At 35.4% G+C, this 24,265-nt stretch overlaps 1 protein-coding gene across 2 annotated transcripts in view; it reads right to left on the bottom strand.

The window, feature by feature from the left end:
* Window positions 1-24,265, bottom strand: part of LONP2 (lon peptidase 2, peroxisomal) — a 46,439-nt gene that overhangs the window by 20,643 nt on the left and 1,531 nt on the right. Inside the window, exons 3-11 of one of the 2 annotated variants that reach the window (XM_050903868.1) lie at window positions 23,377-23,508; window positions 21,927-22,049; window positions 20,864-21,027; window positions 20,050-20,144; window positions 17,715-17,973; window positions 9,557-9,698; window positions 3,354-3,504; window positions 2,695-2,821; window positions 1,480-1,613 (exon numbers count right to left, since the gene is read on the bottom strand). In XM_050903868.1, coding sequence (XP_050759825.1) covers window positions 1,480-1,613; window positions 2,695-2,821; window positions 3,354-3,504; window positions 9,557-9,698; window positions 17,715-17,973; window positions 20,050-20,144; window positions 20,864-21,027; window positions 21,927-22,049; window positions 23,377-23,508 — 1,327 coding nt within the window. The remainder of the gene's footprint in view (window positions 1-1,479; window positions 1,614-2,694; window positions 2,822-3,353; window positions 3,505-9,556; window positions 9,699-17,714; window positions 17,974-20,049; window positions 20,145-20,863; window positions 21,028-21,926; window positions 22,050-23,376; window positions 23,509-24,265) is intronic. The other variant, XM_050903869.1, reaches the window with a different exon arrangement.

Raw genomic sequence — 24,265 nt, 5'->3', positions numbered from 1 at the left:
ACTCTCTGAAAGGGGGGGGGGGTGGGGGGGGTGGGGGAGGAGGGGCACCATTCAGACTTGTAAGCTGCCTTATTTTAAAGGAACAGATAATGAGTCTCCTTATTTGTCCTCCCCTAAACCAGTCCAGAACTCTTCTAGCTGTACAGACGTTAAAACTTAAAAGGTTTTTTCCACATAGGCTTAGTTGTGGCCTCTTTCACATCAAACCAACAGGGGTCTGTTTAGTATTTTACGTCTGAGAGTATTCTGGAGCAAACGGAAGTAGCCATTCTGCAGTTTTTGCTTCCTGGTGTCCTCTGGCACACGGCTGTTCTCTGACAGACCGGCAGTATTTCTTGCCCAAAAGTGTCAACTGGACTCATTGCAGTCTTTAAAACACAAACAAACAAAACACCCGACATCCTGCTTCCTAGATTTTACTGAGACTAAGGACTATCCACATTAAGTTCAACTTCAGGTTCGGATTCTGTCCTTTCACATTTCTCATCTAGCTTGAACTGTGGGCTCCTGCAGACATCTACTGCTGCAGTGAGCACTCCGAAGCCTTCAACAGGAAACTGCTGTGTACAGTGAGATCCTCCACCAGCAACTGGCTGGAATAAAAGCACAACCATCTATGCTCTGCATGGTATGTTTCACCAAACACAGTATGGATGTTCATTTTTATTAAAGAGAACATTAATTTGGGGATGAAAAAGGGAGCAGTCACCAGTTGCATGTTGCAAATGAACTGGATTATGGGCCTGACTTCTTCCTTCCCCCCTTCTATTTCAAGACTAGAAAGAGGTCTGCCTTTACTGGTGAAGCAGTTACGTGAGTATTTTTGCTGTTTGAGAATTTTATGTTTAGTTTTCATTCAGTCTGTTGGATGACTGGCAATGATAAATCACTACTGTCTGTATATATGGGAAACAAGAATAGACTTACCAAAGTTGACAAGTTACCAAAGCTCCAAGAGACTTAGAACAAGTGCAGTCTTAAAAGGCACATAAAGAGAGCCCCTAAACCTTTCTAATTTCAAATGTCTTCAAGCAGACATTTATTTTAGAGTACAACAAAATAACTGGATTGAGTTCTGAGCTGGCAGAGCATGCACAGAACAGTTAAAGAACCTCTTTAAATACAATAATTAAAGCCATGCTTAGTCTTTTATTAAAGAAAAAAAGTGAAAGATTTGTGTAAAAAAGCCTAGGAAGACATAAAAACATAGGCAAATCATAATTGCATACCTAAGATATGAAATGGATCCATTGTACCTCTCAATTACCACCCTGGCAGGCTGAAATTACTCTACTTACGTCCCAAGCCATAATTCAGCACTACTTGAACCACACATAATAAGAATGTCATTCTATTTGCAAAGCTTTTAAAAACAGAGCCCTTGAAGAAGCATAAAAAAGGAGAAGAGGTTGATAAACCAGCTTCCTAGTGATTACGTTAGAAGTTTCCTTTTTAATAAAACATGCAAAAGATACACACCTTCTCCTTCACCCATTTCAGCACGATCTGGCTTTGTTTCTTTGTGCTGTCCTTCTGCCACTTTCACTGCCACTGCTCTGCAAATAGCTCCCAGCTTCCGATCCAGAGAGCGGACTCCTGCCTCTCTAGTGTATCTAGCATAGAGACAATTGTTTTACTGGTGGATATTCTTTGTAAGAGAGATTTCTTTTGAATGTAAACACATTTTCTTTTTAAAAATACATCCAAATAAAATGAGATGTGAAAGGCAGTAAGACCTTGGGCTACTCTAATAAACAGGAAAAAAATGTAATGTGCTTTTATCAAAATAATTGTGGTTTGCTGATAAAATTGTAAAGACAGACAAACTACTGAGTGGGAAGAAGACATGATTAACACCTGGTGTCAAACCTTAGTGAAATGCTAAACAATGCTCCAATAGCACTGAGCTCTTCTCTGATGCATAAAAATTAAAAGGAAGAACTATTTTAAAACTCAAAATATAGGTCACTGAAAGTTGAGGAACTGACTGTAAAAAAATATTTTCTTTTAGTCTATGAATTAAAAAGAAACACCAGACAATAACACTTGTTAAATGCCAAAATGCTGTTCCTGGTTACAAAATACTGCAATTTATTGAATATTGATACACTTTTTCCATCGGAAATGAGCTAGTTTCAAGTCCAAAAGATGTTCTGATCAGTATCTTTGCTCTCACATCCAACAAAAAAGTAGTTCTAATTAATACAAGCTATTTAAAAAGACCACATTTTAATTTTTTTAACCTAATTCCAATTTTTAGACAAATGTGGCCCATCAAGTCACAAGAAGCAAAATGGTAATTTCTACTTCTTCTATGAACATGACAGAAATAAAATTTCATTCTTTAAAATAAAGGTTGTCTGCTGCCAAGACCATGGCTTCACACACCGAACACTGCAGCAATACTAGCTTCAAGTGTTTCTGTTTATTCAAAGCACCTTGCCAATTGTGTCAACACAACTGATTGTAAGCCATGCTCTGAGAGCCAGAGCAAGGAATTCTCTAGAGAAGGAAGGATGATTCAGTTTAGACAGCAGAGCCAGACATAGCTCAGGAAAGAGCAATTCCATAAATTCGCAATTGTTGAACTTCTGAAGCTATTAAGGACAATAGGTCTTAAGAAATGTTTTGTGTTATCACTTTATAAATGATTTACTAGTTATTTAAACTTAAAGCAATGAATAACAGATTTACCTGGTAATTATGTCCAAAGTGGTTACTTGTGGAATCTGTATTTGCTGTGGAGTCAGGCCATGTTGTTCAAGCTGTTTAGGAATCAAGTGTCTATGTGCAATTTCAATTTTTTCTTCTTGTGTGTATCCTTCAAAAGAAAAAGCATATGTTTACTAATCTTTTTGCTTATACACTACAATATAATCAAATTTCTTACCATTTCTAATTGTATCGGATTGAATTTAACAAAAAAAACCCAGCTATAATTTAAAATGCTGTTGGTATGATACTTTGTGGTTATTCATAACTTCATGCGAACAAGAAGAATAGAACTTCAGTGTTTCAAAGATTCCTTTCTCCATTGGAATCTTAAAAAGATGCATCAGCTAACAGCTAACAGCCAGTTAGAATACAAACATCAATTAGTGAAAATATTGTTACAGAATGTATCAATGTATCTCCATATACCTGGAACTGAATTTTCCGAAGTGTGATGCTAAATTTCATTCTCAATGACAGAGGCCATAATGGAGGCATCCCTGCTAGTCTCTTTTAACGATTCTGGCCATTCATTCTAGATTCCTGGCAGGCTTACCTTAAGGAACCACTTTTCATTTCAGGAAGAACGCATTGTTTACAGACTTGCAATAGCCACTTTAATGAAAACACTGTAGTGTTACCTGGAACTTGAATAATTTCCATTCTGTCCAGCAGAGCAGGTGGGATAGTAGCTGTAGTGTTGGCTGTAGCTATAAAAAGGACTTGGGACAGATCAAAGGCTACATTTAAGTAGTGATCGGTGAAACTGTGATTTTGTTCTGGATCCAAGACCTTAACAAGAACGAACACAAAATTGATGCAGTTGCTCAATTAGAAGTGAACAAAATATGTACATTTTTATTATATTCCATTTGGATCTGTCAAATCTGACTTTACAGTCATATGTTATGAATATTAGTAAAGCCTGACCCTCAATATCCTGCCTCGCTCTGATTACTCTATAACGACATTCCACACCATATGCAAAAAATGAAGTTGTCTCCCCATTAGTTCTTTTTACCCTTTTCTAAAGATGGCTACAGCATTTCTCCAGTCATCAAGTACCTCCTGTAAGCTATCTCCATGACCTTTCACAGGTGGTAGAGAGTGGCCTTTCAAGGACTCTCAGCACCCTTGGAAAAGCAGCCCATGTGGTCCCATGGACTTCTACGAGTAGAATTCTCTCAAGTAATCCCTGACTCCAATCCTCATTTGCCGCTGGTAGCTCTTCTTACTCTAAGCACACCAACCTGAGAGATCTCACTGTGAAGACCAAGCGGAAGAACATAGATTATCTCAGCCTTATCTGCTGCCCCACTCATTCAGCTTTGTCCAGCCTTTTACTACTAATGTAGTAGTAGAATCTCTTCTTATCGCCCATGGCATCCCATGCAAATCTTGACTCCAGGTGAGCCCTGGCTTTCCTAACACAATCTTTGCATTTTTCTTTTTCTCCCAAATTTTCTGATAAAAAAATGGAGACAAAATTAAACAAGCACTGAAGAATAATAACACACAGTCTGACCAACCTCAAAAATCTACTGCACAAGTAGAACTATGGCTTAAATAACAGTGTTGTCTTCCTATTGCTTTTAGTACTACTTACGTGTGCTAATGCAACACTCCCATATATTTAAGCTATTACTTGAATAAGCTGTTTTTCTGCATTAGGTGATAAATATTCTAGATATGTGGATCACGAGTGTACTAAGGTGCTGTCTTGTAGTTTTTTTAACAGTGCTGAAAATTGGAAGTTCATTGTATATAACAATTTACACTTGGCTTCTATATCATCACCTATGAACAACCTTCATTCCACCCCACCTTAAAGTACTGCCACACTTTTCCTTCCCAAATGATGAATTATCAATGCTACACCGACACGAATAATTCTCATGTTACAAATAATGGGACCTATGCATCTCCTGAGAAATAGCACACTGCTGTCAAAATAATTTATCTGCTATACTCAAATGAATGCACTCCTTGTCTTAGCAACTTGAATTACAGCCAAGAACAGTGTTGATAATTCTAAAAAACAGAACTTGAGCACTTTTTAGCTGGTTATGAAAGAAACAATTCTGAATTTTCATTACTCTTAAACTCTGTTCAGTCTTTGAAAAGTTAAAAATCTTTAGAACAGAAATGTTTTATGATCACAACAAACTAATAAAATACTTTTTTTACAGAATACCAGAAGCACAGCAGAACTTTTGTAAAAACAGAACAATTTCTGACTTTATTTTGAAGTACTGCACAGATTTAAGAGTAATATTTGGAAATGTATTGCAACTGTAATAAAATACAAGTCATACATTCCCCTGAATAATGAAATCTTAAAACATACTGAAGCGTATGCCTAAATTCTAAAACTAAGGTTGGAACTCAGTGAATGCTATTGTTCATTGGCTATAAACTATTCAAAAGCTTCTTTTCTTACCCTCTTCAGCAGGCAGCTGTTATCATTTACTCCCTTCTTTACTGATGAGGGCAAGGGCCTTGAAGTAGCCTGACTAGCCAAGTACACTGATGCATAATTCAATCAGAATTATAGATGTCTCTTACCTCAACTAGTCCTACAATCTAGCCCTAAAATGTAGGGGGACACAACAATAAGCAGTGTATCCAAGCACAGCATCTACAAACTGTCTTCAAAGAAAGTAGATCTATACCAAATATTAGTCTCCCATTCAAAGTCTACTCTTGCAAATTTTTCAAAACTGATTTAAAACAGCAAATCCTAATTCAACTTACCCTTTTTTTACACTGATAACATAGTATTTCCATAAAATTCCAGTCTGTCAGCCAAAGCATTTGCAACTACTTCCAAAGATGTTGAGAAATCATGTATTCTGACAGACCAAGTTGGTTTTTTTATAACATTTATCTACACGCGTGTTTCTCTCTTTCTCCTTCTAGTCTGCAACTAGAAATCCTTACGAATCCTACTAAGTGCTAAGCTGGTGATTATAATATTATTTACAACAATATACAAAATATTGATGCTGTACTCATGCGCAAACAATACTATCCAATAAAGGTAAAGGAAACCGTAATCAAAACCAACTCAGATTATATCTAGAAATGTGAATTATCTGAGATTTTCTACAAGGGCTAGAGTTTCTCTGGACTAATAATTCTTTGTCATGGTAACTATTTCTTAGAATAAGACATAAAACAGTATCACGCTTATGCATTTAAAACAGATTTTCCAAAGGAAATAGAACTGTTCTTCAGCTAGGTATCTGCACTGAAGTTCAAGTTCAAAAGTTTTCAAAGATATTCAACTAATACAAAAATATTAAGTACAAAAAGAACATTCAGTGAACAAAACATCTTGGTTAATTTATGGCCAACAGCTCACATGCATACAAAGGCTTCTCTGTACCAGCTTTGTATTACCACAAAATCCAGAATAAGTTCCATGAACATTTAATTGCCTGGCTATGCTCCTGGTCTAATTTCCCTGCATACAAACACTCACTATCAGGCACTTGGATCCATTTCTGTTTTCTTCTGTTTTAAACAGAGGTCATCTAAATTTAGACTAAAACATTCCCTTGTTGATGAACAGTAACTGGAAATAGGAAGACATTCTGTTTTGCTTAAGCAACAATTCTGCAGAAGCACTAGAACTAAACACATATCCGGCAATTATAAAACATGGAGCTTTGCTTCCAAGCTTACAGAGTATGGCAATTTTCTTCTTGAATATATCCCATTGTAGACAGTCAGTAAGAATTTAACACACCTACACATTAAGGAAAAAAGGATGTGCCTTTCATACTTAATGATGGCACTTACCAAACAAGAAGCAGTAGTCTGAAAAACAAATGTGCCAGTTAGGTGACTACTTACTATTGTTTGTTCCCCTACATAATAGCCACCTTTGCTCATTCCAGATGGACTTTCCAACAATGTAAACCACAAAAAGCAGATGAAAATTAAGCTGTTATGTCCAGGCATGAGTTCTCCATTAGAAGAGGTAAAGCACCTGCTTCAGGATGTTTAGACAGCAGTAGAGGGATATACAGATCTCACATGGGAGCAGCCCAGACATGGTTAATAGAGTAATTACTTCTCCAGATGCAACTAATGGTCAATTAGCAATGACTTACACAAAGACTTGCAGCCCAAGCAGACAGTTGGAAGCTAACCTGACCAGCCTCAGCTGGAAAAATGCATGGCAGGAGCTGAGTTGAGTATCACTGAGAATGTGGTTTTAAAATATGGAAAACAGAAACATCCCAAAGCAGCAACAAAGTATCAAAAATTCAAACAAAAAGAATTAAAAAATAAATTAATTTCATTTGCCCTCACACACTTGACATGATAGAAGAAGAACAGAAATGTTAATTCTCTACTACAAGACAGGGAATGAAAAATAAATTAAAAGAAACAGCAAAGGTTGAATAAAATTAACAATATTAATCTCCAGATCTGGATTCATGATTGGAACACTACCAAAAAAGTTATTCTCTTTCCAAGAAACGCCAAATCATTGCTTCATTACTGCTTTTGACTGCTTACCAAACAACAGTCAGCTAGCTAACAAAATTTGATTTGCAGGTATTTTTCATCCATGCACTGACTAGATTTAGGCCAGCTTAGTTCAATATCTAAAGGAGAAATGACAGAAGAAATACCAGCAAACTCAGAAATAGAGCTCATTACCATTAACAGCAAAGAGTAAATAAAATCCCACAAGTGAAAAGTACAAAGAAAATGCATTTGAATATTTGTTACACTCCCCTGCTTGTTTTCCTTGCACTTAGAGGCTTTTCATGCACCCTAGAAATGTGTACTACAGACTTGAGAAAAACACAGGTAAAGGACCATAACTGTCATTTTTAAAAGCTAAAAAAGTGAAGCCATGGTGTTTTCTAGCACATTTAAATTATTACTGGTTCACATTAACATGAAAAGATCAAAATAGAGCTCTCAAACCATAGGCTGTTCATACGCTGATTTGCAAAGAACTAGTTGGCCTTGTCAAAACAGTAATTTTACACTATCTAGCAGGAAAAAAATAATGACATTTGTAGAATGTCAATTGACATTTCATTTGCAAAGTCATACAGCATACAGACAAGCTTGTGACACCTTAATTTAAGTAGCATTTTTCATATTCACATCACTGTATTAAGCACTGTCAGTCAGCGAGTCATTAGAATGACTCTGTAGGCAAATACTACCAGAACCACTTTCATCCCCACCTACAACCACCCAGCTACAGAAGTTATCACACCTTAAGTCTGACAACTGAGATACTTCTAGGATTATGCCCTAAATCATTTCAGTGGAAGTGAGCCAGGCTAGCTCAAAAAATTTGGATAAATATCTTTTACTAACCCAACTCCTTTTGACTGAAACAGGTAAAGAACAATCACAGAAGCAGTTCAGCTGAAACAGTGATGGGATGGTAGCCCCTACAGCCAGGGGGAACATAAAAGAGAGGTAGACAGTGTAAAAATACAGCAGTATAAGGAAATTCTAAATGGGCACAATACCAAAACCATTAAGTGCACTAGTGCTACATCTGCTCTGGAAAGCCTCAAGTGTTTCAGCCTAGCCCAGCCTTGCTGTGCCATTACCTTCCTCATTCTCTCCTTTCCTCATCATCAGTGCTAGCACAGGAAGATAGATATACACAGCCTTCTGCACTAAGATGCTGGGGAAGGGCAATGCTCTTTGTCTCTTCCCTATACCTGAGAAGATACTCCTTCCTCTCTCCAGCAAACTGCTAGAATAAAACCACTGAATATGCAAGTCAGTGGAAGAAGGAATTGTACTGGGATATCATTGTGTATCATACTCCAGGGAAAAAGAAGGCAGAAAGAAGGTTCTGGCAACTCATTACTGCTCTCTGCTACAGACTCCTCTGATACATGAAGCCTGCAAGGCCTTGGTCTCAATTCATCTTCTTCATAATCACTCAAGTTTTAGCCTCCTGAAATCCCAACAACTAACCTAATTAATAACATCTCAACAGTTGATGGATTTACAAAATATTCCAACAGTAGCTCGCTCACCAAAGTTCTTACTTGTATCTCCTAGATTTTACTTGTGTCTTTAAGCAAGTCAACTTTAACACCTCTAAACTCTTTGTGATAAAATAACTACACCACATACTTCAAAATTAGATTCATTTCTATCTTGGTCTGAGTCCCAGAATTTCAGAAAAAACACACTTAATAGCTGACTCTCATGGAAAGCAAACACTCACCACATCATAATCAGTCAAGGAGTGGGAATCTGTGACTTAAATGAAAAACTTAAGTTCAGAAAGTTAATTACAACACCAATTAAAGAAATGCTGCTAAAAGAACATGCAACTAGTCCATATTACGTGCTAGGTAAAATGCTTAGCTCCAATATAAGCTTGTACAATCAAAAGCTTCAAAAATATATTAAAATTGTTCCAAGAAAGAAAGGGAAAACTTGAAAAAGTCCAGCTACCGTCTGGCTGCTCTACAGTTCTTTCTTATAGCTAACAGCATTTGGTCTTTAAAAATCAATGTCTTGAAGTCCCCCAAATACATAATGCTTAAGGCTTGAACAGTCTTTAAATATACAAAACACTTAGCACAAAATACATCCTTGTGTTTAAGTACAGATCACTGAGATTAAAGATATCTTACTTAGCATACTATATAACAGCATTTGCATTGTGCACAAGTAATTGACAGAAATCCAACAATGTCAAAACATAGTAGCTGGTATTTGAATAAAAAAGCTGACACTGTCATGCTATCTTTTGTCCAGTGAATCTTCCTTTCTGAGCCCAGTACTTCATTCTTTTTAATTACAAATGAAACAATGCTTGTAATTTAACATCTCTTACCTCAAGCAAGGCTGCTGCAGGATCCCCCTGCAAGCTCTTCCCCAGTTTATCAACCTCATCTAACAGGAATACTGGATTGTTAACCCCAACAGTCTTCAGTCCATTGATTATTCTGCCAGGCATACTGCCAACATAGGTGCGCCTGTGAGAAATAAATGTATATGGGGAAAGAGGGGCCAGACGCATGTGACAGGAGTAGAAACATCAAAAATAAAACTCAAAGGAAAATATAAGAATAAGCAGCATTGTAACAATTCTTGCTTTTTTGCAAAACTTTTTGGAACTAGTTGATAAAAATATGGAATACGCATCTGAACTAATATAAGCAATTGTATCAGCAGATGAAAATTCCAGTTCCATGGTGCACTAGTTGGTCTGGAAAGATAAACACATGCATTAAAGTATATCCAAACTTTATGGCTTGCTGGCATTTTACATGATTCAGTACAAGTATCCTTGTACTGTACGAACAAGCAGAAGCAGATTTGGGAACCTCATTAATACTAACATTTTAATAATGATGATACTGAGTTTTTGTCATCACAACAGAGTTCACACAGCATGTTACAAACTAGGGCAAAATTCCAAATATGCTGAACTGTCGATGTCCCCTGTATATACAGCATGCTTTAATTAATACTCACAAAAAATAATTATATTTACTATGTAATTTCAACATGAAATAAACAAATAGAACAGTGCAATGGAACAAACAAGTTATGAGCCTGAATTTATTCAGCAAAGGTGGTAAAAACTTTTTTTCACAATGCACAAAGCAACTACCTTTTACATGCATATATATCCCTTGTTTGCTGCCTTTATTACAGCCTTTTCTGCTTGTGCCATAACTAAACAAAAAGTATGAAACGCTGGTCACTCAAGAAGAAAGAGATACATGAAGTGCTGAATTACAGTACCTATCTCATGACCCTCACAAAGCAGATATGCAGAACAGGCCTGCTTTGCCACATGATCTGTTTTAATACAGTCCAAAATAAACAGGATGACATTTAGAAAGACGAAACCAAAAATACCATGGGAGTAATTTCAAAAGATACTAGAGAAGACTTTAAATATAAAAAAAACCCAACTCAAACCACAGAGCAATGGTGTTAGTTCCATGTAATATTTAACCACTGAGGGAACAAATTGCAGTTACCGTATTTAATTCTAGATCCGAGCAAAATTAGAAGTTTTTAAGATCTTCTAAATAGCCAGAAATGCAAAAGAATTTCAGTTTGCCTATTACCACCTTCATGAGACAGCTGCTAAAGACAGGAGCAGCCAGCATGCAATAGTTTATCACCTCACTGCTTTTGTGTAGAGTCTTACTCTGCAGGGAGTGAGTGGATTCCTCTCCACTGAGGACTGCACTATGTAACATTTATTACAGATCAAGAATCTGCATGGGGGAGCTATTATACTAGCATGCCACTTCATACCCATCTGCACACAGTCAACCTTGCCAAAAGAATGAAAGGATTCTATAAAATGCAATCAGAAAGTTACAAGACTGAAGCAGAACTGAAGTTCACAGAAGTGAATCATTTACCAGTGCAACCAAATTAATCATTGTAGCAATTTGGGGGTTTCTTTGGGGTTTTTTGATGTTATTTTTTTTGTTTGTGGTTTTGGGTTTTGGTTGGTTGGTTGGTTGGTGGTGGTGGTTTTGTTGTTGTTGTTGTTTTGGGTTTTTTTTTAACAAAAGGTGCTTACTGCACTAGTAAATAATTTTATATGCTTCAGACACAATGCAGCCTGACTGTTTTTAATATTCTATTTATGCCAGTAATAGGATAACATAATCAGGCAAACATTAAACATTCTTCTTTCTTGCTTGGTACATTATTCTCAAGTGCATGCTTAAAGACATTACACTTTCTTAATGCATGTTTGTGTTTTTATATACACAAAGTTTTATCTGATCCTTTTAAATTCTATAAAATTTTGAGATATCTATGTTCCATTTAGTTCTAAGAAACAGCTTTGGTTTATAAACTAAATGAAGGTAAACTGGGTTTCTCTAGTCAAGGGAAAGCACTGTGAATAATCACTCTTTCTCTCCCTGCACCATCCAATTGCAACAACACAGGTCAAAGGATAATAAGTGCTAGGTACCAAAAGGTTTTCTGAATAATAAATCTGTTTGTTTATACCCATGCACACACACATACCACTTTTAAAACCTTTTTTGGAGTTTTTCCAAATAGAAGCACTTAAAAAAAACCCAAAAACACAACAGGAAGAGATTTTTCTTTCTTGAGATACAAAAAAGATGTTGTTATTAATAGATTGAAATACTTCTTTTTCCCCTCAAACAACACTGAAAACAGACTTCAAGTCACAATCATTTTAGATTCCAGTAGATTTGGGTATTTAATGACATATTTACACTTGTGGAAGATTCTCACAGATACAGCATCTTTCAGTAAGACTTAACTGTTGTACACAATCAAGTTTCTTAAAATTTTAAAATAAACCATACATTATGTAGGCTCAAGCACAATGTATCAAGATCTGTGGTGAAGAAAAAGCAGAAAAAAGCAAATATACTCAAGACAACTTATGACAAGTCAAGTGAGATCAATATCTTGGAGAAATACAATTTTAAGAGTATAAAAATTAAGTGGCTTCTAAAGCAAGCACTAACAAAAACATTCTAACAATTACAGAAAATCATTAATTTTTTTTTTTTATGCACCCTGTCCAAAGTAAGCCTTGGGTCATGAGCTACTGTATAAAAAACTTCAATAGAAACCACAGTCCAACTGAAATGGATCCACTGTTACAAAAAGGATGAAATAGTTCCCTATACAACCCAAGAGTTCTTCAAGAAACTCAACAGTCAAAATTAAAGGAACTATTGTTGGAAATATGGAGCAGTTCCGCAAAATACTCAGTCTCCACAGAATTAGGGTTAACAGATGAGAAAAGTGCACGGTGGCTAGAAACATTCTGCTCTTCCTTTCACTACCTGACAATTGACTATTCTCACTCTTCCTCTCATACTGTCTTCTTCTCATTTGTATTTTCAATCATCTCTAGACATGGTAAATCTAAACAACTAACTCCAAAATAAATGTTTAATTGATGCACTAAATTTCAAATAAAAGCATACTTAAATTTACCTACGTAATGTGATCAGGTATCACGAAATAGAAACTCGGACTATAAATTTTAGGAATTCAAATACCTAGGTATCAATTCACTCTTCCATGTGTAACAGTCTAAATCTGTGATACATCTTCATTTATCAGAGATGGAACAATACTTATTTTATTATACTATTAATCAAAGACTCAAGATCTCCAAGGCAAGTAAAGAATGCTAATGCAAATGTCATACGTAGGATGACAAAGAACAATAATGTAGTATTTTACCTTGAAAATACAAACATAGGTAGCCTGTTTTCATTTCTAAATGGTTATTATGGAACACATCTCAACACAGGAGTCCTCGGTAAGACAGACCCTGCAGATATTTACATATAAAACCACTAGAATATATTAAAATTACAAGCAGATATAGCCATTTATCTATCTGGACATTAACATTTGCCTTGTAACTTGTGAAACTGAATACTGCTGTTTGTGAACAGCAGCTACTGAATGTGATGTTATTCTTTATTTTCATTATTTTAGCCAGAGTTGAGAGGAGGAAAAATAATATTCTACATTAGCATTTTTGATGATATAATGTGGCTTTGCTCATTTTTTGATGCACTGTTTATCTCCATGCATTAAACCTAGAAAGATAATCAGCTGCTTTCCATTCAAAACAGGAAGTACAGATCAAGTTTCCTCGTTATCTCACTTATGTAGTAACAATTAAAAAAAACCCTGAAAAGCTCATGACACAGAAGGTCTGTAATTTAGTAATCTTTTTATTTATTTTTAAATCAGTGAAAAGGTACCTTTAAAAAACCCACCAGAGTTGGACAGCATGTCATTAGGAGCTATGTATCCTAGAAAATGCAAGACAGACAGCTGGAAAATCTAATCTTGTCAGCTCTCCCAATGTAAACTGGGAACGTGTATGAATCGGAACCCTTAAAGCAGTACCAGTATTATTGATTAAAAACATGACTCGCTTTCTTTATACTGTTCTAAAGACAAAAGTTTTAAATTGTTAACTACAGTGGTTTTCAAACTGCAGAGGTAGGAAAAGATAACAAAGTTAACGCCACCAAAGAAACTATTTCTGAACTTAGTTGCACAAGGTCACAGCTTATTTTTTTGCAAGGACAGAGGCTGCGTCTACTCAAGTACTTTACAAATGTACCTTTGCTTTGTACTTGTATAACAAAGCTATTCCTCTCAGGTGAAACTGAGGTTTGTTTTTTTCTAGCGCAACAAGGCCTGTGCTGTGAACTTCTGCTAGCATAGCTGTACTGGTGAGGAATCACACCTTTTCTGACACAGATGCACCTGAACAAGTCTTCAGCACAGGCCTAAGCCAGAAGTAAACTATCCAAGCTTCTAGAAACTGAAAACCAATGGTAATGTAAGAAAGAGTGCTTCACACAGAGGTGAGAGAAAAAAAGAGCTTCACAGTAATCTCACTAGCACGACTACATAAATGGCGCGATTACATCTTTCCTTTTTAAAAACAGAAAACCACACACACGTGCAACAGAATAGATCATGTAGTTCCTGTATAAAACAAAATATTAGTACTGAGGAGATCTTAAATGCAGTGAGCTTCTTGGAAAAAAGTTCTAAGGTCCTTCAGGGTGGTTTGGGGTTTTTTTAATTTTTTTTTTTTAATACAAGTTAACAACAAATGTAAACCCGCAAACTTTAACGTATGGTATAGATGAGTGCTAAATGCAAACAACAGCTGGAGGATGTCTGATAAAGCAGTTCTGTTTTTGTACCAAGATGATGATTTCATTTTGGGAATGCAGAACAGTAGTTGCTACTCTCCACCCAATCAAAAAAGGATCACAAACCCCAGCTGCAGGCACATGATCCACATGGAAATGGCAAAAACTGGGCGTTTCCGATTGCCCTAGTTACACATCACATGGAACAGCACACTTACTGAAACACCACTCCCCACCCTGCTGCCGTCTAAAATATTTTGTTTTGCTTGCTGAATCTATCAGTCTGCACCTTCTACTTACAACAGTAATAAGCGGCCAAAGTGAATGCTATTTCAAGCAATATTTGCTTGCAAGTGAAACTGAACCACAGTTTCTTTTTTAATGTTCTAGGACATTTAGTACATTTTTAAAAATGTTTAGTACATTAGTAGGTACATATAGTACCATTCTTCTGCAATGTTAATGGAATCCTTAACTTAAGCCTTAAAGCCTAATAAGGAGCTTTCAGGAGAAAAAGAATGGCTCCTAGCATGTAATATTAGAAAATCAGCCTACTTAATAGTAAAACTCAGAGAACAGCAGCCTGTCTCCTCCACTTTTAGACCACCTCTGTAATTCCTCTCTATGACTGCCACCAGATGCACAATATGGATTCACTTGACTGGGAATAACTTGAAGGATTTATTCACGCAAAAGGACATTACAGAGAGGTCTACAGAAAAGCTGTAGTTTTAATTTGATTAAATCTTATTCTGAGAACCAGAAAAGCAGAAAAAAAAAAAAAAAGCAGAAGTTAAAAACCAGTAGGTAACAGTTGGTTTTGAGTTTAGCTACAAAAAACTTGCAAAGGCAGCCAGTTACAAGGAACTCCTTGTATTAACTGCTCTTAAGTTTGTTTTTAAACTATACACTTGTTTGTTGAAGAGTAACCACATGGTACTCTTGCTAATTCTAGGTAGTATTTTCCTTTGCTGATGAAAAATAAACTGTCTTATCAAATACTTCCCATCAGCTAATTTCAAATAATTTTTTTAATATGAAATTTATAATGGTTAGCTTCTAACATGCATTAATAATTTAATAATGCCCTCAAAAATACTACAGTGACAGCCACAAACACCTGAATTTAGAAGTTTTTAAAAGCCTCATTATCACATGACTCTAGCTGTCTTTATTCTTTATTAGGTCTAAGCACAAGATAGAAAGCCAAACAAAACTAAACTAAACAAAGCAAAAAAAAAAAAAAAAGGAAAACAGTAAGGAATTACTGGCAATTGAGTAAGAGTTGATGACAGTTTTACTTTTATTCATAATGTCAATGTCACTGACGTGGTTTCCCTGTCACAAAGGCTTCAGTCACGCTCTGCCCTGGAAAAGTTACTTATGTCTATAATGCTTAGTATTCAACAGCCTCTAGTGGTTTCAGTTCGAATAGCAACATGTTGTTGAATCACATTTTAAATTGTTTTTAGGATCCATACCATAAGTAATCTGAAACATCAGAATTCTTACTTATTAAACAGTGATTAACAATACAGTTTATGAATTACAGGAATAATACACAGTGAAGGAGCAGGACAGAGTTTTCACTTCTTTTTCCATTAATGTGTAAGTAAATGGGTAAAAAGGCCAGCTATTACAAAGGTTTACAAAACAATCACACACTCATGCACAGAGTGCTGCTATGCAGTAAAAGCCAATGCATTAAAACAAATGTATCTACAAACCCCCCGTGGCTGCTGGGTATGTGGACCAAATCTACACTAAGAAAAAACTTACAGATGATTCTTTCAACCTACAAACTCTAGGTAAGTGTGAAACACTCTGGAAGACAAAACTCCTGCAAATCTGACACAGAAGAACGTGCACAGGAATAAACGCATGTTGCTCATTTTATCAAGGGTGCTGAACTAAACATTTACAAAACAACTCTGAATTTTCAAGTTGCCATCAAGTACAAAATCACCGTTTTGTAACTTTCTCATCTCTCATGTTCTGCTCTAAGAAGTGATCAGTAGTATATATACTCTAGATTCCTAGAAATACATTATATTCCAAATTCCTAGAAGTTTATGTGTATGTTCAGCACAAGATTTCCCAGTGAGTCTCCTGCATTCTTTCCAGTTGGGACTGTGAGCTTCCACCACTCTAACATATTCACACATGCAACTAGCTTACACAGTCAGAAGTTTGAAGTCTGATGGCACAAAATGAACTTTTATTAGGGCATTTCTTTTAAGTTTTCATTAAAATTACATAGGGAAGTGATAAGAATACCAAGGTCCTTTTTATGCCTTGAAAACAAAAAAGAAATTACAGAGTAACCTGGAATTGAAGAAAGAATGATGGTGTATTCTGATGATTGAAAGTAGCAGCATAGCCATTAAGCAAAATTAACTGCTACATGGCATCAAAGAAAGAACTGATAGCTTTAATTCACAATAATTTACCTACTGTTGTAAGAAGAAATTTTATTCAATAACGTGACTTTAAAAAAAAAAACCATGTGGTTTTACAGATCTTTAGAATACTAACAAATTCATTATTCCAAATTTCCTGTACTGCATGCATTAAGCATAAAATATGTTTAATGGAACCAAAAATGCTGCACTGATGTTTGGCAGTTACTTATCTATATTAGCCATTCATTATGCTTCCAGTTGCAAGGAATAGGGAATGGATTAATATAAACAGATGGTTTAAAAGACTAAGAAGTAGATACATAAAACTTGAAAAAAACTCCTAAGGAAAGTCACTCAAAAAATCTCCTTTGAAATCTTCCAGCTTAGGTGTCCTTGTATAACCTTCCTTTTGAAATGGGATAACAAGTTTGAGATACTCAGTAACTCAGTTGCTATCCTCTAGCAGCTTTTAAGTATCACTCTCAGTTTCTCCTCCTGTTTTAGCAACAAACATGGTTATGAAGTAATGCATTGCTCTTCATAGGCTATTTTGTATAACTAAATCTTTACATCCCTCTTAAAAAGTAGAAAAAATCAGATCCAACATTTAAGAGTTTGCACTGGACTTTCTACTGAATTTTACTTCAAAGTGCCAAAATGACTGAAGATGAAATTCCATTCTCCCATATGACAATAAAGGGCAGCAGCAGAAGGAAAGAATAAAGGCTGTATCTCAACACTAAACATCCATTCCCATTACTAAAATTCTCTCCTGAGTAATACCATTGAATACCAAGAAAAATCAATGAATCACTCCCCTTGTTTGAAATAAGCAAGATTTCTCTGTATTAGCTAAACAATGAAAATAATCAATACATCCTGTAACAAACAAAAGAAAAAAATTGCAATTAGGAAAGGAAGAAGTAGTTACCTGTGGCCTCGAATATCAGACTGATCACAGACTCCTCCTAAAGCAATTCTGTGGAATTCTCGACCCAAAGTCTTTGCAATGGATCTTCCAACACTAGTTTTACCAACTCCTGGGGGCCCCACAAAACAAAGAATAGGTCCCTTGAGGTTGTTTTTAAGCTGTCGGACAGCTAAGTACTCCAAAACTCTCTTCTTCAACTTCTCCATAGCATAATGATCATTATCCAAAAGAATTCGAGCTGCACGAATTTCAAGGCGATCTATCAATCATTGACAACAGAAAAGATATCAGCACATTTACCTTTAAAAATGGAAACAATTCATTCTACAATACAATAGAAACAAACACATTCTCAAACACGTTCATCAATGCAATCCCCCTGACACACACACATATTCCAGACAATGTTTTCCTAAAACAGAGGTATTATAATTCTCCTTTAATAAGGAAATTAGACATAACTAGACAGATCATAGTACTGATAATGAAATTTAAAAACCCCCACCTTTTCACTGTGTCACAGATTGAAATCTGGTTCAAATGAACTTAGTGTCTATTCTAGAACAGCGATTCAATGATAAGCAAACTTTTCAGCATTTGCTTTCTCACAGAAATAAGTCTGATCCTGTAAGGTCTTCTCAAAAGACAAATTCATCGCTATGTCTTCATCATCTACTTATGATAAGAGTCTATAACTATCTCGCAAACAGAGCAAGATCTTATTGGCTTGAAAGGCAGGCTTTACTTGCTACTTGCCAAACAAGTGATTTGGCCATGTAAAAAATACCCATGTGATACTAGGACTGGAAAAATTAGTTTTTTGCAATTGCCATAATTTGAGATAAATGGTCAGGCCTCACCGATGGACATTAACTAATGCTTTACACAGAGGAGGAATTTCTGGCACAAAGCAGCTGTCTTCTCCTTTGCTCTACAACATAAAAAGAGTAGGCAGGAAGCAGTGAAGTCTAGCAACTCTGCACACACACCCCCTTCAAATTCTATGCGTTCCAGATGCAGAACCCTCATACCAGTAAGTGTGCATATTTCATATACAGACAATTGTGATTAAATCCTCATCATCAACCATGTAAATTTTTGTAATGAACCACTGAACAAAAAATTCACTAATGATCATAATTTTCTATTGGATTTTCTATTTTGGTATTCATGGATATTTTTATTCACTGTAGCTATGGAGTCCAAAGCATCATCACATGAATGTGAATACAAACTTTGCAACTTTGCTTAAAGTAAAAACTTCAAACTACATGTGACATGGCATAATTTTACAAGATTAAAGAGCAACTTTCACCAAAAAACCATTCTGCTAGGGCATGAGTGTCAACAAATACTTTACTCATTTTGGGATTCTTTGAATAATACTGTAGAGATCCACAAAGACCTGTAGGCAGATCTTTTTACAATTTAATGATTAACGAAAATATTTACAAGAAGATTTGTAAACAGTGAAGGCTTTAGTTCAAAACAGCCAAAATTCATCACCATGCATACTAAGGAGGCAAAAGATAGACAGACGTTTCTGCTGGTGTGGTATGTTAAATTTCTTTTTAAAATCAGATTGTTTTAAATGCCATTCAAAAGCCTCATTCTTCAGTAGCTGCTAGAAGGAATTAAAATCCTTTTCACCAGCAGTACACCTTCTGGAAAGTCATTCTGCCCACTTAATCTACTTGTGCTGGTCAGTAGGAAAAGTCATGTTTGGTTTTCTACCCTTTCCTCACTCTCCATTTTTGCATACTGTTCCCATATTCATAGTATCACACTCTACTCACAACTTTTGAAAACTATGGTACAAAGCTGACATGATGCTCAGTTTTTCTATTGTACCTGAAGTTGTAATTATTAAAATTAACTACAATTGTGCTTTTTCATCCTTTCGTTCCTTACCAAACTTGATTAACTTAAGACATACCAGAACCTTCTTCAGGAAGATTAATGCTACAGAAATGTACAAAAGCTTTTTTTGTCTGACATATAAAAAGTAATTAGATGCTCTTTTCTTCTTTATTTTAGATACATGCTAGCACAGATCGTAAGTAATAACACCTTCATTTTTCTGTGTAGATACGCCTAATACTTTTTAAATTCACATTCTTAGATGCACAACTGAGCTACACAGGCTATTCAGAATACAGATCTTACTTTAAGCCAGGTAGACTGTAAGACTTCAGTAACGTATTAATGGCATTTTTACGATCAGACAATGAGACAAATATTTGCAAGACAGAAGTAAGTACATAGTGTTTACATGATGGTTACTTGTCCTAAAATGTCTGTGCAAGAGACAATCAACAATAACAGAAAGGTTTACCTTTTGTACTCTTGTTCCATGGCAATTCTACCATCAGTTCCAAGTAATTTCTTGTCAAAGCATATTCTGGCATTGACTGAGGCATCTTCTTTAATCTGGAAATATAGGCACAGAATTCATAAAGTTAATCAGGAATTAACTGCGAAGTAAGACTCTCCTGCACCACAAGATAGATATTTAGCAAACTTGAGGTCATCAGCATACCCACTTACTTTCTGACAACCATAATACTAAAAAAGCAAGTCACTACTCCATCAATTAGGAGATTATCTTTGCATAATAATAGGTTATTTATAGGATACAAACAGAAATGGGAAAAAAGTCAGTTCCCTATGCATACACTGCATACACAATGCATGCACCATTATATATGCATTCTCACTGAAAAAGAGGTTGTTAACCATCATATCACCATGGATAGCACAGTTATCCCCTCACCAAAGAAAAACAGGGGAAAAAAGACTCAATAACTGGGTCAGTTTATTCATTAATTGTTAACAACTGTGGTGTTATTTAGCTTTTTTTTTTTTACATCTTCACTTCATAACATAGAGGCTTAGAGCTTACAGTTTAATGCTATATTAATTTATAAACCATATCTAGAAAACTTCGTATTTCTTTGTCATCACCTCTGATGTTCCAAAAAGATGAAATGATGACATTTATAAGCAAAAAACAGCACTCTGCTAAATTTTTAAAAATCATTTCCAAAACATAACCAACACAAACATATCATCAAATAAGAAAAGGTTAATGCAAGATTTGTTTTAAAAAATAAAATAAGAGAAGAAACCACCGTTTGAAAGTCTCCTACCTCTTTATTTCCTTAAGACAAACTTTAAGAGCTTGTTCTGACATACTGGATGTTCTAATCTTTTTTTCCAGCATGACAACATCATCATGATCTTCTTCTTCCTCATCATCTTCTGTAGTGCTTGGAACGTGATTAATTCTTCTATTAGGACGAATAGCTACAACCTATGAAATGGAAAACAGAGCCAGAGAATAGCATCAGGTTTTATTTCTTAAATAAGGTGTGTACTTTCGCTTTGAATGGAAACCATGACAAAAACATGCAAGATGCTGGGAGAGCCTCCTTCATGGAAAAAATCAGAAGATTTTAATCCAGTAAATAACTTCACAAAGTGTTATTGGTACTACTTTAAAAGGTCACAGTTCTTATTTTACTGTATGTATTTCCTAAGTGCATTTATCATCTACCCTAAACCAGCAGACAACAGAAGACAAGAACAAAACTGAAAAGTTATTTGTGATTTTTTAGGCATTGCAGCCCATCATATTAAGCAGAATAAGCCTAATCTTTACAAAACGGATAAGTCTTCTATTACCTTTTTTCATTTCTCAATTACTTCCTGTTTACTAAACTGCCTAAGCATAGTTAGATGCAGCAAAAGTCTAAGCTGTCCTAGTTTAGCAAGCTACATTTTACAACACACATTCTTTATCAGTATTTCAAAAGCTATCATTCATCTGCAATGCCATTAGTAAAAGGTACATCTTTCACTGCACAGGCCAAAACTCAGTGTGTGCATACCATGCAAGTAAACTGGGCATCAAATGACTCTTTAAAGGAACCTGAGCATTTATTCAATGTCAGAAAGTGCTCAGATTAAAAATAAATAAATAAAATAAATAAAGCATAGGCAGTTTTAAAATAGTATTTTCTCTTTTAGGTATCTAAACAGCCAAAGTTGTCAGCTGGGTGTTCTCTGCAGCTCCAGACCGACCATGAAATATTATGGCTATAGATTAAAACTTTGCACAGATTAAAATCATTTATGTTCATTAGCCTGTTTAAAATTGCACCTTTATACTTATTTAGGATGTCTAAGTATCCCACATTTAAAGGTCCATACCCTTTTATCATCATCCTGTTTGGGCTTTCTTGTTTTCTGAAGCAGCTTCAGGCCTTCAATCTGTCTAACAAGCAACGGTATAGTCATCTTGAACCGTTCTTCCAGCCTAACAGCATCTAAAATCTAAGAGCAAGGAGTTATAAGTAGCCAACAAGTTCATGCTGATGCATCATCAGTTTTGGGGAGGCGAACACGAAGGGTACTGTTACTGTCTTTTGACCAGAGTTATAGAATAGATGGTAGCAAGAAAAGCAATGAGACTACGGCACACAAAATCTAGCCTCAAGGGTCTGGATGCCAAAACTACAAAGCACTCCAAAATAGAAAAAAAGTCTTTTATCCTGTCTGTTTTTAAAGTGTCTTAATATTTCAGTGGCATTTTCTGTGGCAAACATCAGCATTCCATTCTTCAATTACTGAGCCTCAGGAAAGAGCAAGCCCTCTAAGAAAGTTACAGCGTGATCTCCTTGGTTAACCCAGAAAACAAATCACCTTACGCCTTAAGTTTTTTTTGGTTTGGTTTGGGTTTTTTTGTTTATTTTGTTTGTCTTTTTAAAATTTCATACACTATTGAACATTTTCATGTTTAATGAATTTGATATGTGGAACTGGGTAGAATTTGGCTCTTCTGTGTTTCCACAGTTTCCACTGGCTGCTCTTTTCTTTAGCTCTTCTAACAACAACAAAAAAAAAAAGACATGGTAAATTTAATGACTAATGTAACTTCCTCCAGCAGGATATTCAGCTACAGTACACACCTTCACTTCAAATTACTGCATTAATTTCTATCTGTTGTGCTTTGAAAGAACCTAACTTACGCTTTCAATTCAAAGTTGAACGTGCAGCACTGGCAGTAACAAAAGAAAAGGAACAACAAAACTTCCAAACACAGCAAGCAAATATAGAAATCAGACTAGTAAGCATCAAGCCATAAGCATCATTTTTACATAAAGTTATTTTGACATATGATGCAAATTTAACCAGTGTCTCAGTATTTAAAACCCCCCACACTTCAAGATGTTTTTAAAAAGATTAAAAAACCCTGATTCTAAAGCTGTTGGTATTAGGAGATGTATAATGATCTGTCAACTGTGATAAGTAAGCAAGATTTCAACACACTTTGAAGAAAGATTTATCATCTTTACTATAGAAGGAGGAAGTTCACATTGTATTTATTGTTTAATAAAGTGAACGGTTTCCAACACTAGCTAGATTAATTTAATTTACCTATTAGGTGAATTCTGACATGTAGATATATAAATGCTTTAAACAACAGCATAAAAAATTTTTACAAGTATTCATGCTCAGTTGTAACACAAATACCTTCTGGCACAACATTATCACCGTACAGTCTCAAGTGTGAGCAATTTCAAAATTATCTAAAAGTGATTAACTGTAAAAAAAATAGCAAACACCTAACTCCCCTTAAAAAAGTTTAAGAACACAATACCTGAAGTTTCTCTTGGTTGGATGTACGGATGATAGAAGTCAGTATATCTGGCAAAGCTTCTCTAGGCAGATTGTCCAAAAGACGTCTCAGCTTTGCAACTGCAGGAACGGACATATCCAGCATCTCAACCAACTGTAAGGAACACACAATGAACGATATTCATGGTTGCTATTTTTCTTTTAAAATTATTTAAGTGAGTATCTGATCTAAAAAGGATTGCATCTTTCAGTATGAAATGTGTCTAGGTACTTTGCCAAAAAGCTACTGAAGTTAGTTAAAAAAAGTTCGCAGAAGAGGCACTAACTCAGCATAGGGCAATCAAGACTTCGGGCTTTCTGCTTGTTCGAGAAGTTCAAAAATATCATAATTGTTTGCAGCACTTTTTTCAATGCCTACATCTCTTATTTCTCCCACATACCCTGATTAAAAACTTTCCCAGTTATCTTAACACTATGATGACTCTTTTTCTATACACCCTTTAAACTCAAATTCATTATACCTGAGGACACCTGTTTATAATCAAGGCTCTAGAGGGTTTTTTTCCCTTTAATAATTTAAAAAAAAAACCTCACAAAAAACCCAATCTATCATATATATTTTTATATATATACATATATGAAATCCTGTAAAAAAAAAAAAAAAGTATTTCTTTCACTAGAGTATATTTACAGTATTGCTATATATGAAATAATACCAACTTATAGCACTAACATATGCAGTTAGACTCATCCTGCAATGAGCTGTCTAGACACCCTGGAACTCGACACAGAAACCTTAAGCTATAACAAAAATATTTATTTTGTAGCAGAAGTACTGAAACTCTACTAGTCACTGAAAAATATAAGAACTATAGAAAGAGAAAGGCAGATAGGAAACAAACAAAAATCCC

This window comes from Gymnogyps californianus, chromosome 12 (assembly GCF_018139145.2).
Source record: "Gymnogyps californianus isolate 813 chromosome 12, ASM1813914v2, whole genome shotgun sequence".
NCBI lineage: Eukaryota > Metazoa > Chordata > Aves > Accipitriformes > Cathartidae > Gymnogyps > Gymnogyps californianus.
Note: the sequence above shows the minus strand (reverse complement) of the source record. Positions and strands in the feature narration are given on the sequence as shown.